The following is a 17,665-nucleotide window of genomic DNA, read 5'->3' as shown; positions in this document are numbered from 1 at the left end:
CAACATGGAGAAGACTGTCGAATATTCAGAGGGCTCTTACAGGTACTGCATAGTCTGCAATCCGCTGCCTTTTGATTGCTTTCTGGAAGAATTTTTTTCAACTTTTGATTATGCAATCTTCTCTTCTTGAGACACCTTCTCCGCATGTGAGCTTCCTCTTCTGTAGGATGTGTCTCAGTGAATAAGAGAAAAACAATAAGATCGGTAAGAAGCATGTTTCTCGGTTGTAAGCCTCTCTCTAGACTCTACTTCATAAGTTATGCCAATTATGTTATTTTTTCTCTCTTCAGTAATATTGTGCTAATATGTTAAGAATTAAATCTACTAAGACAATGTTTCTAAATTCTAGTAGATAGATTTGATTTACTTACGAATTGTTAGTAGCCAACAAGTTGATGCAAGAGTTTCGTAGATGGAGACAGAAAAAAAAAACAAAAAAGAAATAGAAAGCATTCCTAAAAGAAAGCGTCTCTGGACAAGTCCATACAAAGCTTCAACAACTAAATCAAAGACCTTAACGGTAGAAGAAGAATCATAAACCCTCTTCACTCCCCCAAACACACACCAAAGAAGATCTCACTGATCGTTAACGTTAATCAGTTCGTATTCAACAAGAGACAGATTGTTATCCTCTTTGACAGTGAAAGATGCTGGTTCAGTGGCTTCGATGCGTCCCCATTTATCAACCCCTAGCCTCATCGTGCCCTTGAACATGTCTATCCTCGAGTTGCGCAGTATCACCGTTTCTCCCGGCTTCATAAGATCAACTGCACAAATACAACAACAAAACATGAATCAATCCAATCAATAAGCCACATGAATTCTACAGTACCTGGGGTACAATACTAACTTGTTTAAAAGAAAAAGATAAGAAAGTTGGGGAATAATGTCAATCACGTAACCATCAACACTGAACCAAGCAAGAATCACCATTACTAATCCATTTTACAGCTCAAGATTTGCGGAAATGATATTACACAAACATCAAAGGCCACAAACTTGCACAGAGACATCACTAAGTCTTTGTGCAGATTTTCACTGTAACTCCGTTTTCATTTTCAGACAAGGTGATAGCTTTTTTAATATATCTAACTAATGATCAAATCAAACATCAAAAGTAATTAGAACAAAGACATCACTACGGTTAAGACAAAACACTAGTCTCAGAATTTAAGTAAAACAGTTCCCATTTTCAGACAAGATTATATCTTTTAGTAACATATCAACAATTACCAAACATCAAAACAATTAGTTGGAACAAAGACATCACTACCGGTGAAGACAAAACACTAGTCCCTCTTTAAAGTAAATATGTTCCCTTTTCAGACAAAGATGATAGCTTTTTGAAAAGGATCAGCCTTTTCAATATCACAAACACGATTTCTACATCCTAAAAGCACAAGACAAGTGTGAGTGAGTAAACCTTGATCGTTACGAGCAGTGAATAGAATACACCCGGTCTCGTCTCCGATGAGACACTCGGCGATTCGACTAGGCTGAGACGGACGACTCATAGAACTCACCGGACGAGCCTTACGGGTCGTCGGAACCACAGGGTTGGAATCAACGACCTTAACAGTCAACGTGTGACCCGTCGTCCCAGGCTTCAGCTGTTCAACCTTCACGAACACCGGTTTTCTCTTCGCCGTCGCAGTTCCTGCAGTCGCCATCGCTCACTAACCCTAATGGTGGAGAAATCTAGGGTTTATATAAATGTGCTTCTTCGCTCTCTCCCGAGAAGACGGACGAGAGTGTTTCTATCCTCTGCTTTTGCGTTATCGTGAGCTTGACACGTGTAAGGTTCTGATTTGATATTTTTATATTTATCACATTGTTTAACGAAAAGGTATTTTATTCTCTCATACATTAATGTTTAAGAACAAGTTTCAATGTAAGTAAGCATTTCAAAGCTTCTTTGGTGGTGCTTGGGTTTCTGCAGCCACCACTACTACTAACGCTTGCTCTTCTTCTTCTTCTTCTTCTATTGGCTGAGGTGGAGACGCTGGCGGAGATGGTGACTTCTCTTCCGGTTGAGTTTGTTCTTGTTGCTTCTCCTCTTCTTCTTCGGAATCTAACTGTACATTCTGCCATTTGTATCTGATGACCACCACGATGATGAACACTGCAAATATTTAAGAGTATATCAGTTTTCGAAATTGACTAACTACTTACTGTCAACAATCATCTCAGATCATAATATACCTGTAAAGAAACGGATCTTGAGACTAGTCAGGTTCCAGAAAGCAGTAATCATAGAGCCTGCTACGAACTTCTTGTGTGTGCATATTCCCCATGCTTCAACTATTCTCTTTTGCGCGTTTTCAACTACACAACAAACCGCAAATTAGCTTTTCCTTAATTCAGTACATCAAAGAGTGACTAAAGATGTGATGATAATAGAGATCTTTTTACCTTTTTGGTTAATCTGAGTAGCATAAGATGAATATAGCTTTGGGACGGTGAAGCTGAGGAAGAAACCTGTTTCCGTCACAATGACATACCTTGTGTTAGTTCTACTACTAGATACTACTTTACTAGCAAAAAGAACAACTTAGTGTTCCAACAATCATATATACCTAAAGCACATAGCCTCCACAATGTTATGAGGTAACCGTACTCCGCTCCGATTAGAACAAACGGTGCCACCTGCATAATCAAAGTCAGCATAAGAAGGAAAACTTCAACGAGAGCAAAATCACATTCTTAGAGAATGAAGTTTTTTTTAGTAAATTCTACTTTGAGTGTCATTGCTGGTTCTCCAGAGAAAAGCTGGCTCGTCTTTGAAATCGCCAAATTGGTGAGGGGAAGCATTCTTCTAGCTACTCGTAACACATCCTCTTCACTCACTTTAACCTCTCTCCGCTCTCTTTCTTCGGTTACCCTTTTAAGATTGTGTATCAAAAAAACTTCAGTGACAAAGCTGTTTCATCTCATGTAAAAAAAAATAGATGGTACCTTTGGCGAAGAGTATGTGACAAAAACGATACCCCAAGAAACAAAAGCCCAACATGAAAGACCACCGAGAAAACACTTCAAACACACACACACACACACACACACAAAGGTTTCATCATGAACATGGCTAGAAAGATAAAAATCTAAAGAATGAACTCAGTGTACATACCTAAAGCTAAACCCTTTAGTAAAGCAAGAAGACAGGAAACACAAACACCCGAAACCGAACCAAAGAGTCGACTTTGCAACATCCCTCCACATGATTAGATCGTTGATACTCTCTCTAATCCGCTCCAAATCACCTCGACACACATCTTCACCTGTTTATTACATTTAAAAATACACACACAGTTATTAACTATAAACATCATAGCAGAACAAAGAGATAGGACCCCTACTCAGATCTGAAGATGGACAAGGAGAAGGCAACAGAGGAACCCAACTCTGTTTCTCCTTCTTAGACCGACCCGTCTTCTTATGCTTCCTCGGTCTCGTCGCTTTCTCCTCCGTCAACACAGCAACAGGCTTCGGCTCCTCCGATCTCCGCCTCGATCTCCGGCAATTCCTCGGCGATGCACTACCGTTCTGCACTCCTCCCTTCGTCTTGCACCGCCTCGCAGCGGCGGCGGCCTCCGCGGCTTCCATCTCGAACCGATTGGCCAACCGGGTTCTCGATTTCCGGAGAGGGGAGGGAGACAAGAGGAGGATCTCGCGGAGCGTGACAGGGGAAGAACACGGGGAACAGCAAAGAGAGGCTGGAGACGGGTAAGGAGTGTCGTTGCTGCTCTTCGGTGACGATAGGACCAAATCGAGAGACGGAATCGGAGAATCTCCGTTGGTTCTGACGAGAGTGTTGTTGATTCTCGGAGCGAGACGCGAGGAGGATCTGATAGGGTTCGAGCGGAGGGAGGGAGGTGTCGAAAGATCCATTTTTTTTTATTTATCGGAGGAAAAAGGATTGGTTTTTTTTTTTTTTTGCGGAATCTGAAAGTTATTAATTGAGAAAGAAGAATCTCAGAGAATTTATTTGAAGATTGTTCTCTCCGGCTACTGTGTGGATGGATCAGATAGCCGTTTGATGGAGAGAAGAAAAAAGACAACCTTTTTTGCTTATTTGAATTCTCGACGGCGGCAAAAGTGGGCTCCGTCTCTTTTAACGGTCAAGATGATATGACATGGGACATGGGCATGGGAAGCTTTTTTATTTTTTTAATACTATTATTTTGAAACGAAACAAAATGAATATAAAAACAGAGTTTTGTAAGTGACCAACACATCACATGTGTCACATCTTTATTTGTTTTTTTGTGTAGTTTTTGTTGTATACAAGAGTGGTGTTTAGATTGCGCCATTCTCAAGAGAAGCCTCTGTTTTCTTCAGATGGCGTTGGCAGAAGCCGTTGAGCCTCTCAAGTGCATCCTCTAGCATCTGAGCTTCTACTCCGATCGTTATCCTTACCCAATTCTTCAGTCCCAATGCCACTCCTGCAAAAACCAAGAAAAGTTAAAACTACTACACTTTCAAAGTTTCATTCCTTGTGTTGCATGTTTTTTTTTATAGTTTGATGATTACCTGGTAGCAAAACGAGATTTTCTTCTGCGGCTAGCTTCATACAGAAATCCATATCATCCTCTATGTCTTCCATCAACGGAAGCTCCAGCTTTGTCTGCACATATATATTTGTTCTTGTTAAGAGGAGACATAAAAAAAAAAGTCTGATCAAGAACCATCATGAGTTTAGATAGAGGTTATTATTGTGGTACCAGTAAGTAAGTGCATGATTCAGGTTTCTTGGTGCAGACCACGCAAGGAATGTCCTCAAGCTTCTCACATACCAGGTCCAGGTTCTGTTTTAGTATCGAGTTCTTTTTGGCAAACATCTGTTTATTAGACTTCTCCAGGATCTGAGGAAGCGCATTCTGAACCAAAGTGTTAGCATCTGGAGTTATATCAAGATTCTGTTGTATAGATTGCGCCACCTGTCATTAGAAAAGAAAAAGAAAGAACAGAGTGATTACTTGTAACACAAGCTACAGAAGAAAAAAACAATAGCTACAATGATATTATCTGAAAGAAAGAAAAAGACAAACCCCTGTGGACTTGAAGATGCTTTTGGGATCATTCAAAGCGATCCAACCAATTCTCCAACCAGGAACTATCCATCCTTTCGATATACCACCCAAAGTGATAACCGGAGCTATAGAAGAGAACTCTCCCATCGGAACAAAAGGTTTGTCTCCAAAGATTGTCTGGCTATAAACCTCATCAGTGATCACCATTATTCCCAGCTTCCTAGCCATCTCCGCAACCTAAAAACAGTATTTTTACACGTCAGAAACAATCTCTCTTGTCTCTAGAATCAAAGCTTCATAGAATTATGAATCAAGACCTTCTTGAGATGTTCGTGAGTATAGACATTTCCACAGGGATTGTTAGGGTTAATGATAACCATAGCGACAGTGTTCTCATCTGCCATTCTTTCTATGCCTTGAAGATCAATATCCCATTCATTCTCGGGAAGTAGATCGTACTTGCGGACCTCGAGTCCACTGTAGACACAACGAGCCTCGTAGTGAGGGTAACTAGGCCGTGGGAGAAAGATGTTAGCGTTTGGTGCAGCCAGCGCCTGCATCAACACTTCTATCCCTTGGTTGCATCCCACGGTCATATATACATCGTTAGGCGTTACCTTGTTCGTTAAGTCCCGGTTCACGAAATCAGCTACCGCCCTGATTAGCGAAACATTCCATCAAAGTTAACTAGTTGTGGACAATAATATAAGCATATTTTTTTACCACAGAATAATAATATATGCCTATCATATTATTAAAAAAAGGGATTAAAATACTATTAAAGAATTAAAATATCTAAGAGTAAATGGTAAGAGGGAATATTACTGTCTCGCAGGGAGGATCCCCGCGGCGGGACCGTAAGAGTTACCCTTGCCGGAGCGGAGGACATCGGAGACGGCGTTTTCGACGTGGATGGAGGTGCGGTAACAAGGGTACACAGAAGGGTCACCGTGTGCAAGGGGTAAAAGAGGCTTTTTAACGTCCGGGATACAGAGATCAAAGAGCTTGTAGACGATAACTCTCATTGTGACACTGGAGGCTTTAGCTGCCGTGTCGCTGCCTCTGAAACGCCAAACGCTGTTTTCGGACTCATGCTGCGTCTCTGCTTCTTCCTCGGTTTGATGGGCAGAAACTAGGAGGTGGTTATGGTAGCTCATTTTGTTAGTTATATTGATTTCTCTTGGGAGTCTTTTTTGAGTTTGAAATCTGAATGTTTATATGAAGATGCCAACAAAAGAAGTATTTATAGAGGAAAGAAAATAATCAAAAGTCTTTGGATCAAATTGTATCAGTCAATCGCAGACTTTCTACACCTTTGAATTATAGACTTTAGATGGAAGGTTGATTATATATACTATAGTATTATCGGTGCGCGTTACAAAAAAAAAAGATAATACAAAAATAATGTTGACGTAAAAATTTCGCTGTTTGATGCTTTGCTAATGCTCTATTTCCCAAACAAATTGTCATATTTACAGTTAAATTTTCATTAATATTAACCAGAAAATAGTTTGAATTGCCATGAAACAGAAGAGGTTGAATTATGAAACGTGAAAATATTGGTGAGACCTGACACAAACTACACGAAAGAATGACTGATTCTTTTGAGGCAAAACAATACTATGTATATTGAAACTATGTATAAGTGGTATCTTCAAATATTTTATTATCAACTCGTCATATATATAAGTTACAAAAAAAACTCGTCATATATTAAATGCAAGAGGGTTAAAATATATATTAAGCTCGCGCCATCATGTTTTGACGCGACTCGAATAAACCGACGTTCTAACGGACAACTGGACAAGCATGGCTGCATACACATGATGGCTGCATACCCGCGCAGACGCAATAATACAAAGTTTCTAACATAATATGAAATAAAAATGAAGAGAGGACATATACAAAAATAATAGAAAGATATCAAAGCCTCAAATTTTGGCAAAAAAAAAAGATATCAATGCCAGAAGCTTTTATTTTAAATATCAATGTGAATAAACAAATTAATCAGATTTGTATTTATCAATGAAAATAGAGTATTGTAATTAAATGATATTCCCATGATCACAGTGCCACATCTTAATTTGGTTTTGTGTCTAGATTTCGCCATCGTCACTGAGCTTCAGAGCTTGAAGAGAAGCTTCTGTTTTCTTCATATAGCGTTTGCAGAAGCCGTTGAGCCTCTCAAGTGCATCCTCAAGCATCTGAGCTTCTACTCCGATAGTTATCCTTATCCAGTTTTTCAGTCCCAAAGCCACTCCTACAAAACCGAGAAAAGTTACTTTCTTCAAACTTAAATCTACTTGACTCTCATGTTTCATTTTATGTACTCATTTGATTACATTTATGTAGGTGCTTACCTGGTAGCAAGACGAGGTTTTCTTCTTTGGCTAGCTTCATACAGAAATCCATATCGTCCTCTATGTCCTCCATCAACGGAAGCTCCAGCTTTGCCTGCAGTATTTTTGTTATTAAGAATCATCCAAATTGATCATGAATCATCAGAAGTATAGATAGAAGTTTGTGGTACCAATAAGTAAGTGCATGATTCAGGTTTCTTGGTGCAGACCACGCAAGGAATGTCCTTGAGCCTATCACACACCAATTCAACGTTCTGTTTCAGTATCAAGTTCTTTCCCGCAAACGTCTCTTTATTCGACTTCTCCAGGATCTCTGGAAGCGCAAACTGAAACATTGTGGTAGCGTCTGGATTTATGTCAATATTCTGCTGGATTGATTGAGCCATCTAATAGAAAAGAAAAGAAAAAAGCAGAGTGATTACTTGTAACACAAGCAAACATCTATTACTATGATGAGCAGAGAGGAAACAGAAAAACAGACCCCTGTGGACTTTAAAATGCCTTTGGGATCATTCAAAGCGATCCAACCGATTCTCCAACCAGGAACAATCCATCCTTTTGATATACTACCCAAAGTGATAACCGGAGCTATTAAAGAGAACTTCCCCATTGGAACAAAAGGGTTGTCTCCATAAATTGTCTCTCTATAAACTTCATCGGCTATCACCATTATTCCCAGCTTCCTAGCCATCTCCGCAACCTAAAGAGTTTCATACATAAGAAACAATATACTATATCTCTCGAATCAAACATTACTAGAGTTATGAACCAAGACCTTCTTGAGATGATCATGAGAATAGACATTTCCACAAGGGTTGTTAGGGTTAATGATAACCATTGCGACAGTGTTCTTATCTGCCATGGCTTCTATGCCTTGGAGATCAATCTCCCATTCTTTCTCGGGAAGTAGATCGTACTTGCGGAACTCGAGTCCACTGAAGATGGAACGGGCCTCGAAGTGCGCGTAACTAGGCCGTGGGAGAAGGATGTTAGCATTCGGTCGAGCCAGCGAATGAATCACCACTTCTGTCCCTTGGTTGCATCCCACCCCACGGTCATGTATACATCGCTAGACGTTACCTTGTTCGTCAAGTCACGGTTCACGTAATCAGCGACCGCCCTGATTAAGAACACACATTCCATCAAAATTAGTTGCAAATACTAAAGAACATGACTGGTTCTGAACATAATCTAGTGAAACATTGGCCTCGTTCTCTGATTTTTTTGAAGATAATATACATAGACATAGATTTTCAAATTGGTTAAGTTTTTTTTAATTTAAACTTCATAATAAATGTTTTTTCTTTTTTATTATTTTTTTAACTTCATAATAAATATATGGCCTCTAAATAGCAGCTAAAAAAAATATTAAGAGTAGAAAGAAAGAGAGAATATATTACTGTCTAGCTGGGAGAATTCCGGCGGCTGGGCCGTAGGAGTTACCCTTGCCTGAGCGAATGACATCTACGACGGCGTTCTCGACTTGAATGGAGGTGCGGAAACAAGGGTAAACAGCAGGGTCACCGTGCCCAAGAGGTAAAAGAGTCTTTTTGACTTCGGGGCTACAAAGATCGAAGAGCTTGTAGACGATAACTCTCATCACGACGCTGGAGGCTTTAGCTGCTGTGTCGCTTCCCCTGAAACGCCAAACGTTGTTGTCAGAAGCATCCTGCGTTTGAGTCGCTGCTTCTTCCTCGGTTTGAATGGTAGGAACTATGAGGTGGTTGTAGTAGCTCATTGTTTGTAGAGTTTGTAACCTGAATGTGAATGGTTTGTATGAAGAAGCCAACGAAAAGTATTTGTAGAAGAAATAATACGTACAATCAAAATTTAATAGTCAATTACAGACTTTCTACACTACAGACTTTGGATAAAAAAGTTGATACGTTTAAAAATTAGGTGTTCATAATATTGTAGAGTTCCCTCTCACGTTATATGCGACAAATTAATATAATACTTTATTTTTGCCCAATTTCGATTATTGTGTTTCCATTCATATATTTTTAAGTTACAGATCTACACTTAAATCTCTATCTCTCTGTTCATGTCTGGCACTTGTCACTATACATCTACTATATATGTTAAATTGATCGATTGAACCTAATATTCTTATATTTAGATCTCCCACGTTATTAGTTCAGAACCTTAGAATCTGCCTAAAGTGTCACTGCTATTATCTTCCGCTAACAATTATACAATAACTACAATCATTTTTCAATGAATTCCAAATTAAGATCATAATCACCAATAATGTAACTTACACATGTATGGACTATTGTTGCTTTAAAATATTTTTTTGAACTTGTTAGACCATGATTAATGCATGTTTACTATGGAGGTTCTCTTAGCGAATATACAGAAGTCTCTTAGTTTTTAATTAAAAAACTAAAAAAATCTCCTAAATAAAATATATAAAAAACGTTTCTTACCTTCTTTAGTTAAAAACTAAGAAATGTTTTTTATATTCGCTAATAGACTTTCCAGACTTGCATTAATCTTTAAATATTTGCTGGATGTCTAAATATTCGTTGGGTAGACATCGCACCTATATCAGATTTCTCTTTCTCTTTGGTTTGTTTTTATGTTTGACAGCCGAATTAAATCTCATACGAAAACATGAACTAGATTTAACATAGATTATTATAAGATTAGACTAATATATCCTTCAAATGCATGATTCAGTGGTGCGTCTTGTTAAGTTCTTGATACTCGATATGAAATGGCCATTCACAAGGTGTTTATATAGTTCTTGTTAGTTGCTATTTTTCACAACGAGTTGCAGTTTTGTAACACCAGCTGCACCCGACCAGTTGAGGAACCGTTGTATAATATAAAGTACTCGATAACTTATACATGTTGTATACAGCATAGCTTCGGTTGGTAGTTTTGGAAAAAATCAAATTTTATGTCTTGGGAACGTGAAGTTTACTACAAACACAGTCAGTTTTGAGATATGTTCCTTTTGAATGCAAGAAACGCTTTCTTACCGTTTTATGTTTTGAAAATAGTTAGCACGCGGCCAAAAAGTATTTAAAACCATTCTTGCATGCGTTACTGAATTAAATGTTCTGTTACCGACTTACAGTATATAAGCTAGCGCCAGGGTTACGTTTGTTTCATAGATAACATACACCTCCACATCAAAACAAACAACCCAAAACAGTTTTGTAAGATGGTCAAGATGATGATGAAAGTAGCTTTTGCGATGACGTGCATGCTGATTGCAGTCACAACCGCCGACAAGGCAGATCGTCCTTGGCCACCTGAGTGCCTAGAGGTGGCGAACGTGATGGTGGAAGAATGCAAGTTGTTCTTCGTCGAACAGGAGTCGCCTCCCACCGCCGAGTGCTGCGGCTGGTTCAGTAGCCGCCATAAAAAGGCGGAGGACAGGCGGCGGATTTGCCGGTGTATGAAGTTTCTGACCACAGCCTTTGAAGCAATCAAGCCAGGCGTTTTGGCTCTCTCTGATCAGTGCCATTTCGGAGATGGCTTCCCCATGTCTAAGAACCACGCATGTGCTTGTAAGTTCTATTCCTTTGAATAAACTCTTTAATGTTTCTTGATTTTGATTCTGTTGAACACGATTGGACATCTCTAATCAAAGGTAAAACGATTGCTTGCTTTTTGCAGAGTATGGGAGGTTCAAAGATGAGAAGAAGTATGCAAAGAACATCATGATGTTTGTATCTCAAGGCTGTTTCAGTTTCTTATTTCATTTATTTGTATGAAAATAAACCACATTGCTATCATAAATATATTACATCTTGTGGTGATACATCATTACTCTTCACTTTAAAGACACAACTTGAAAGAAAAAGAAAAATTATCTTGCAAACTTGATGGTGATTAGCTCTCTTAAAAAACAAACAAAGAATAAGAGATTAATGGAACTTTACAACAATACATGAGATGTCATCTTTGCTCTTCTTAGATATAGCTTCTTCTATCAAGTGCTTTGCTGCTGTTTGTGGATCTTTGATACTCTTGATTGCATCAACCGCTTCTTGGTTCGACATTACCTGCACTCAAAACATCAACAATGAGTAAACCGGCGGTTTAAAAACCAAAGCAAGAAGATAACACTGAGTCATTTAACTTACCTTCCAAATACCATCGCTGGCAAAGACGATGAACTCAGTCCGATCATCAATCACCTGGCGTGTAATGTCTGGTTCGGAGCTCAGATGTATCTTTAAGCTCTTATCTCCAAACGCTCTCGCAACCGCTAACTGTCCGTCCACTCGTGGAACATCCCCTGCAGCACTTCAGAAAAGTTAATATATACACACTGGTAGGTCCAAAACCGTAACTAGTCAAGTTTTTTCTTTTACCTGGCATATTTGATACAAAGCCACCTCGCTTCTCTATATCTTTTCTCTCCTTGCTTGGTTCATGGTCAACTGAGAGCTGATGCGCAACGCCATTCTTAGACATCACTGCCCTTGAGTCTCCAACATTAGCAACCACTAGCTTTTGACCATCGATTAGAATGCCCGTTACAGCCGTTGACCCGCCTTTACCGAGCTTAGACTGCTGCAGTATCACTGCATCTGTTGATCTGTATGCTTTCCTTATAGCATTATCTGTGTCACTCCAAAACTCCTTCTGAGAAAAAAAAAAAGAAAAAAAGTCAGTCAGTAGAGTTCACAAAGGGATTCTACTTTAAGCTTCGGAATTAAGATTTATTTATTACCTCTTTAAGAATGTTGTCAAATAAATTAGTCTGCAAGTATTTGGCAACATCATGACCCAAGTGACCATCAAAGATGGCAAACAAACCCAGTTCGTGGCCGTCAACTTTCTTGAATTCAGACACTACGTAGTCCTCCATGGGACGGTTTGACTTGCCTTTCACAAAGTGAAAACCGTGAGTAATGTTCTTCCACATCTTGCTTTTTCCTCTTCCCACGTCAGGAGCCGATCCGCAGAAGCCAGCCTTGAAATTAATAATAAGGCAGAGGAAAGCAATAGAGTTAGTACTGGAATCACACAAGTTCAAAAGATAACACAAACTGTCTCTCAACAGATTCTTCAAACCCAAGTCAATGAGAAACAACTAAACCAGAGAACACTATCATAAACATAACAGAGGAATCAAAAACTAATATCATGAAGTTGAAGTTTTTTTATCATTACAGTCCAAACAAACAAAAAGGTAACGGACAATAGACCAGATCAGGATGAACGAGATCTCATAGTAATACCAACAACGAAGAATGAAACAGCCAATTAGTACCTTCATCTTATGGAGAATATCTCTGCCTGCCATATTCTAAGAAAACTTTGAGACGCTTCTTCTGCGTGTCGACGTGTGTGATGATTGGAGTGAAACAAGAACGGAGAGACAGGAGATGGGTTTATAAAAGAAATGGTTTTGACTTTTTGAAGTAAGAAAATGTGAAACTAGTGCAGGTGACTGCCTGTAACAGTATCGGCTGCGTCAGCCAATCCCAACGCGTTCTCTCCCACGACTTTTCTTCTTTGTTTAATAATATTTAAATGTAACGGCAGGCCCAAGTAGCGTGCACTACGATACTTTTTGTTTCATTTCCTTATTCTTGTCGGCTCATTCAATAGATTCACTTTCAAGGTGTCTTCTTCGTCCCTTCCAAGTCGTCCATTGGAGAAAACCCTCCAATTTCTGCAAACCTTAGCTTGGGTTGTTTCATCAATCAAATAACATTCGAATCATATGTGAAAAAAATAAAATTATTTATATATTCTACGTACTCACATACGTCAGTATTTGATCCCTTTTTTCAATACTACATTTATCCCAAAGATTTTATTTAATTTGACTGTCAAGATGATAAAGATCTATGATAAATCACACAGATTAACGAGGGGCCAACGGAGTTGGTGGTTTGTCTAATCAAGGTTTTTATCATTAATCCACAATCACACATAAATATATAGTAATCCAAAAGTTAGTGATTAGTTTTAGGGGAGTCCCTCTTTTTTGATTAATCACATCTAACAAGAAACTCAGCTCACATATACTGAGAAAAAACTATGATATTTCATACGATACATACCAATTATATAGAGAGATCTATAGAACATTCACATGTGATTCATATTTAGTTACATTGGTGCTTGGATCTTGCTCGCATCTCACACATCTTAATTTCCAAGTTACCTCTGACTCCATGCATTCACACGGTCTCCCTACTCGTCCCTTCCTCTCCTTCTTCTCCAATACCTGCAACTACATGCATGCATCAATACTTCACCAGTTCATCACGGTAAAATATGTAAAATGATAAAAACGAGTTAGAAGAATCAATTACAGCAAGTGGATACGTGAGCTTGAGGACGTTATTCAAGTGGCTCACTCCCCTACAGTACTGTGGAGATGGTCGCTGAGACATTACCCGAGTGAAGCTCTCGAACATGTCCCTACACTGCTCTTCGTCATTTCTTGAAACCGCTGACGTGATTAAGGCCATGAGCAATAAAGCACGATGCATCATTAGTTTATTTGCAGCCAAAAAAAATCGATTTGATCTGTGCTTCATCAAAATTTCATATCTCTATTTAATATAAAATGATTAATTAGTTTATAATGTACGATAACTGGTTTAAAGAAACATGCAACCCTCGTGCTCCCGTCTTAAGTATTCATGCAAATTGTACAGGCTAATTTGTTAGGCCTGACCTGTCTTTATATTATTTTTCTCACATCATATTTTAAGTCGTACTGACATAAACCCATGCAATACTCTGTTTTTTTTAAATGACGAAGTAGTGGCTTTTATCCTAGTTATGTACGTCTAAAATCAAATACAAAAACACTGTTAGTTTATGATAATATGTTTTTTCATTTGACAGAAAACATTTATTACACTGTTCAGTTAATAATAATATCATAAAAGGTTATGCTAAGGTTGGCAATTTAACATTAGTTTCCTTGGATTGTAAGCAAGTGAGTGCTATAATTACAATCCTAAGATATGGTCTTCAAGTGTCAGCCTCAGATCCCACTTAAACCACTTCAGATAGCTACAAGTAAGGAGTTAAGTCCTTTTCCTCGAGCCTATGCCACTTACTTGATTCATCCTCTGCAATCCTTTCCTCCAAAGACTGAAACTTCAAAAATGTTCTCTATATATCAATCAATACGCTCCAAACAAAGGATCCATAACTTCTAATCCAATGGCTCTTCTTCTTACATTTCATGCCCTTACCTCACTTCTTCTTTTTCATGTCTCTTTCGTATCAACCGCAACGCATACCTCTCACTATCACACAAGTCACTCCTCAAACCATAACCAGCATCTTCAGCAAGCGTACCGTGCACTTCAAGCATGGAAGAAGGTCATATATTCTGATCCAAAGAACTTGACAGGAGACTGGACCGGTCCCTCTGTCTGCAGCTACACTGGCGTCTTCTGTGCCCCATCCCCTTCCGACAAAAACACTCTAGTTGTTGCTGGAATCGATCTCAACCACGGAGACATCGCTGGTTTCCTCCCTGAACCCATTGGCCTTCTCTCCGACCTCGCTCTCATCCATCTCAACAGCAATCGTTTCTGCGGCATCCTTCCTCGTTCATTGTCCCAACTATCGTTACTCTATGAGCTAGACCTCAGCAACAACCGCTTTGTAGGCCCTTTTCCAGATGTTGTCCTCTCACTCCCTTCCCTAAAGTACCTTGACCTTCGTTACAATGAGTTCGAAGGTCCTTTACCTCCGAAACTCTTCAGCAACCCCCTCGACGCCATTTTCGTGAACAACAACAGATTAACAAGCCTCATACCCAAAGATTTTACTGGAACAACCGCCTCTGTTGTTGTCTTCGCCAACAATGACTTCAGCGGTTGTCTGCCTCCAACCATATCTCACTTCGCAGATACTTTAGAAGAGCTTCTCCTAATCAACTCAAGCTTGTCTGGATGTCTACCCCCAGAAGTAGGGTATCTCTACAAGTTACGAGTCCTTGACATGAGCTACAATAGTTTAGTTGGTCCTGTGCCTTACAGTCTCGCTGGACTAGGCCATCTTGAGCTGCTGAATCTGGACCATAACATGTTCACTGGAACTGTCCCTCTTGGAGTCTGCGTTCTGCCTAGCCTGCAGAACCTAACCGTCTCTGACAACTATTTCTCTGAAGAAGAAGGTATCTGCAGAAACCTGACTTCCAGAGGGATAGTCTTTGACGATAGCAATAATTGTCTGCCTGATAAACCGCACCAACGGAGCGAAAAAGATTGTGATGCTGTACTTGACCATCCTGTAGACTGCTATGACTATGAATGCTCAGCCATGGCTCCTCAGGCTTCTCCGTCTACTGAAGGACCTTCCATTGCTCCTGCTCCAGCAATGTGAAGAAAACGGAAGAAGAAGAAGAAATGTGAGGAAGATTGGGTTGTGGGTGAAAGAATATGCACTAAGATTGTAATGTTATACAGTTTATACAGAACACAGTTTCTATCCGGTTACAAATTTCGTATATACTCTGCATTCATCAAAAAATCTTCTACACCTCACCAAGGTCATGAACTAAATTGCAAACCCTTCTTTCAAAAAAAAAAAATTTATTTCTGAAAGAAAAACATGACTAGAAATGGAATTTCATTTCACCATCGAGAGAGGAAAATGTGTCCCTTACAAGAAAATAATCAATGTTTGTTCTAATAGTGTCCAGCTAGTTGGGCTGTACATATAGAAGAGATCCATTTAAAAAGGCCCGTATAATTCTGCAGAATTTAATACTTATTTTTTTAATTCAGAATTTAGTACGTTACATTAACTTAAACAAATATGGATTTCAGCTTTAAATTAAACGACTAACAAATTAGAAGATCCAGTTTTTAAATGGGTTTTGTGCTTTGAGGGGGAAGTAAATAAAAAGTGTGAAAGGAAGATATCCGTTAAGTCCACTGCATGTCGAAACGTGTGAAAAAATGACCAAAAACTGAAACGCTTCTAATTAATTTTGCATATTATCTACAAATTCGATGCAGCCAAAAGCTTCACCCAACGGCTATGATTTCTCTACTTGCACCATAAATACACATACAAGCACTCCAAGAGCAACACACAGTTCAAGAGAGTAATTTACTTGAGGTTTAGTTAAAGATTGGAGAAATGGGTTTGATCAAAATGTTCGATGCTTACCTGATGATTGTGATGTTAATGAGTTTGGAGTTTGCTATTGGGTTTTCAAATGGCTACAAGTAGGGCTGGGCATTTTATCCGTTAAATTTGATTCGATTCGTTATCCGTTGCTATTCGATTCGAAAATTCCGAATATCCGTAAGCTTTCGAAGCAAAGCAAATACTAAAATTCAATATCCGTCAAAATCGAAGCAAATCACAAATATTAAAATTTTGGGAAGCGAATATCCGATCCGATCCGTCAATATATAAATACATGTATATTTTGATTATATTTAAAGTTTTAAATGTATAAAATTATATAATTATTATTCTAATATATTATTTGATAGATTCTATTCATATTATTACTTATATAAAAGTATTACATAAAAGGAAGAGAAAATATTTACGATAATTATAATTTTTTTTTAAGTTTTGTGTTATTATAATTTTAACTAAGTTTAAAAATTTACAAAATATGAAGATTCATTGCTTTTTTTAATTTTTATCTTTTATATCATGCAAAAAATATATTTTACAAAACAAATTTGTATCAAATTTTTAAGATTATTTGTATTAATCAAAACAAATGAGAGATCCGTAAGTATCCGCGAATATCCGCAAATATCTATTTATTTTCCGGATATCCGTTTTTCCGAATATCCGTATTTTTCCGAAGCAAAGCAAATCGAAAAATCAGATATCCGTAACATTCGAAGCAAATCACAAATACCTTCAAAAACCCGAATATCCGATCCGTGCCCAGGCCTAACCAAATGTACTCTGTCTCCCTCTAACCGAGGTCTGGGCAAGATTCCACGAGCTGTTTGACCATTATATCACACTAACTGACTAACATACAATCCACTACCTTTTTTTTGGCAACAACAATCCACTACCATACATGATATCATTACAAGATTCATAGATTATGAAATGGCAGAGTTTTATGTATCGCACGTTTTCTAAATAAATTCAATATTGAAAACAATCTGTAAGAAAATAAAAATATAATATAATTATCAAAATAAAATATCCAACATTCTCTTATATGAAAATCGCTAAATAGCAAAAAAAATTTTTATCTAAACACAATCAACAAGAAATTTGATCAAATTATTAGTCATAAAAGAACTGATCAAAGTAAATTTAACTTGCGACATAAAAAAGTAAATC

At 38.3% G+C, this 17,665-nt stretch overlaps 7 protein-coding genes and 1 pseudogene across 7 annotated transcripts; 2 read left to right on the top strand and 6 right to left on the bottom strand.

Annotated features, from left to right (window-relative positions):
• Window positions 1–392: 392 nt before the first annotated feature.
• LOC108843684 (uncharacterized protein At4g28440) lies at window positions 393–1,740 on the bottom strand. Its single transcript, XM_018616937.2, has 2 exons — window positions 1,424–1,740; window positions 393–767 (listed from the first exon to the last, which is right to left on the bottom strand). The coding sequence occupies exons 1-2, from the start codon at window positions 1,668–1,670 to the stop codon at window positions 577–579; spliced, it is 438 nt and encodes a 145-aa protein (XP_018472439.1). The 5' UTR covers window positions 1,671–1,740; the 3' UTR covers window positions 393–576.
• A 61-nt stretch (window positions 1,741–1,801) lies between these two features.
• Window positions 1,802–4,000, bottom strand: LOC108843683 (reticulon-like protein B18). The gene is made up of 8 exons (XM_018616936.2): window positions 3,354–4,000; window positions 3,125–3,275; window positions 2,956–3,030; window positions 2,737–2,881; window positions 2,577–2,646; window positions 2,413–2,478; window positions 2,203–2,325; window positions 1,802–2,122 (listed from the first exon to the last, which is right to left on the bottom strand). Exons 1-8 carry the CDS (start codon window positions 3,883–3,885, stop codon window positions 1,905–1,907), a joined length of 1,380 nt encoding a protein of 459 aa, XP_018472438.1. The 5' UTR covers window positions 3,886–4,000; the 3' UTR covers window positions 1,802–1,904.
• A 211-nt stretch (window positions 4,001–4,211) lies between these two features.
• Window positions 4,212–6,270, bottom strand: LOC108841903 (probable aminotransferase TAT1). The gene is made up of 6 exons (XM_018614688.2): window positions 5,853–6,270; window positions 5,345–5,684; window positions 5,046–5,264; window positions 4,719–4,934; window positions 4,528–4,621; window positions 4,212–4,439 (listed from the first exon to the last, which is right to left on the bottom strand). Exons 1-6 carry the CDS (start codon window positions 6,182–6,184, stop codon window positions 4,294–4,296), a joined length of 1,347 nt encoding a protein of 448 aa, XP_018470190.1. The 5' UTR covers window positions 6,185–6,270; the 3' UTR covers window positions 4,212–4,293.
• Window positions 6,271–6,940: 670 nt separating this feature from the next.
• On the bottom strand, window positions 6,941–9,168 carry LOC108841048 (probable aminotransferase TAT1; annotated as a pseudogene).
• A 1,391-nt stretch (window positions 9,169–10,559) lies between these two features.
• Window positions 10,560–11,082, top strand: LOC108826501 (uncharacterized). Its single transcript, XM_018599878.2, has 2 exons — window positions 10,560–10,908; window positions 11,018–11,082. Coding segments are annotated over exons 1-2 (351 nt in total). The 3' UTR covers window positions 11,020–11,082.
• Window positions 11,063–12,771, bottom strand: LOC108826491 (probable protein phosphatase 2C 58). The gene is made up of 5 exons (XM_018599870.2): window positions 12,624–12,771; window positions 12,081–12,323; window positions 11,719–11,992; window positions 11,488–11,642; window positions 11,063–11,406 (listed from the first exon to the last, which is right to left on the bottom strand). The coding sequence occupies exons 1-5, from the start codon at window positions 12,654–12,656 to the stop codon at window positions 11,269–11,271; spliced, it is 843 nt and encodes a 280-aa protein (XP_018455372.1). The 5' UTR covers window positions 12,657–12,771; the 3' UTR covers window positions 11,063–11,268.
• Window positions 12,772–13,298: 527 nt separating this feature from the next.
• On the bottom strand, window positions 13,299–13,976 carry LOC130499868 (protein ARABIDOPSIS THALIANA ANTHER 7-like). The gene is made up of 2 exons (XM_056994322.1): window positions 13,678–13,976; window positions 13,299–13,595 (listed from the first exon to the last, which is right to left on the bottom strand). The coding sequence occupies exons 1-2, from the start codon at window positions 13,903–13,905 to the stop codon at window positions 13,440–13,442; spliced, it is 384 nt and encodes a 127-aa protein (XP_056850302.1). The 5' UTR covers window positions 13,906–13,976; the 3' UTR covers window positions 13,299–13,439.
• Window positions 13,977–14,369: 393 nt separating this feature from the next.
• LOC108840419 (pollen-specific leucine-rich repeat extensin-like protein 3) lies at window positions 14,370–15,820 on the top strand. Its single transcript, XM_018613251.2, has one exon. It carries the CDS (start codon window positions 14,543–14,545, stop codon window positions 15,713–15,715), a length of 1,173 nt encoding a protein of 390 aa, XP_018468753.1. The 5' UTR covers window positions 14,370–14,542; the 3' UTR covers window positions 15,716–15,820.
• Window positions 15,821–17,665: the final 1,845 nt, after the last annotated feature.

The sequence above is a fragment of the Raphanus sativus genome, chromosome 2 (genome assembly GCF_000801105.2).
Source record: "Raphanus sativus cultivar WK10039 chromosome 2, ASM80110v3, whole genome shotgun sequence".
Classification (NCBI taxonomy): Eukaryota; Viridiplantae; Streptophyta; class Magnoliopsida; order Brassicales; family Brassicaceae; genus Raphanus; species Raphanus sativus.
This window is presented reverse-complemented; position numbering and strand designations above follow the sequence as displayed.

What these genes read in the sequence shown, in the direction of transcription:
- LOC108843683 (XM_018616936.2), bottom strand. Translation starts at nt 3,885, where the DNA reads ATGGATCTTTCGACACCTCCCTCCCTCCGCTCGAACCCTATCAGATCC. An exon ending in TCACATACTCTTCGCCAAAG is followed by an intron (nt 2,882 to 2,955) that starts GTACCATCTATT and finishes CAATCTTAAAAG; the next exon opens with GGTAACCGAAGAAAGAGAGC. An exon ending in GTGGAGGCTATGTGCTTTAG is followed by an intron (nt 2,479 to 2,576) that starts GTATATATGATT and finishes TGACGGAAACAG; the next exon opens with GTTTCTTCCTCAGCTTCACC.
- LOC108841903 (XM_018614688.2), bottom strand. Translation starts at nt 6,184, where the DNA reads ATGAGCTACCATAACCACCTCCTAGTTTCTGCCCATCAAACCGAGGAA. An exon ending in GGGATCCTCCCTGCGAGACA is followed by an intron (nt 5,685 to 5,852) that starts GTAATATTCCCT and finishes TTCGCTAATCAG; the next exon opens with GGCGGTAGCTGATTTCGTGA. An exon ending in AAATCTCGTTTTGCTACCAG is followed by an intron (nt 4,440 to 4,527) that starts GTAATCATCAAA and finishes TGGTTTTTGCAG; the next exon opens with GAGTGGCATTGGGACTGAAG.
- LOC108843684 (XM_018616937.2), bottom strand. Translation starts at nt 1,670, where the DNA reads ATGGCGACTGCAGGAACTGCGACGGCGAAGAGAAAACCGGTGTTCGTG. An exon ending in CACTGCTCGTAACGATCAAG is followed by an intron (nt 768 to 1,423) that starts GTTTACTCACTC and finishes GTATTTGTGCAG; the next exon opens with TTGATCTTATGAAGCCGGGA.
- LOC108840419 (XM_018613251.2), top strand. Translation starts at nt 14,543, where the DNA reads ATGGCTCTTCTTCTTACATTTCATGCCCTTACCTCACTTCTTCTTTTT.
- LOC130499868 (XM_056994322.1), bottom strand. Translation starts at nt 13,905, where the DNA reads ATGAAGCACAGATCAAATCGATTTTTTTTGGCTGCAAATAAACTAATG. An exon ending in AGCTCACGTATCCACTTGCT is followed by an intron (nt 13,596 to 13,677) that starts GTAATTGATTCT and finishes GCATGCATGTAG; the next exon opens with TTGCAGGTATTGGAGAAGAA.
- LOC108826491 (XM_018599870.2), bottom strand. Translation starts at nt 12,656, where the DNA reads ATGGCAGGCAGAGATATTCTCCATAAGATGAAG. An exon ending in CTTTGTATCAAATATGCCAG is followed by an intron (nt 11,643 to 11,718) that starts GTAAAAGAAAAA and finishes GAAGTGCTGCAG; the next exon opens with GGGATGTTCCACGAGTGGAC. An exon ending in CCAGCGATGGTATTTGGAAG is followed by an intron (nt 11,407 to 11,487) that starts GTAAGTTAAATG and finishes TTTTGAGTGCAG; the next exon opens with GTAATGTCGAACCAAGAAGC.
- LOC108826501 (XM_018599878.2), top strand. Translation starts at nt 10,560, where the DNA reads ATGGTCAAGATGATGATGAAAGTAGCTTTTGCGATGACGTGCATGCTG.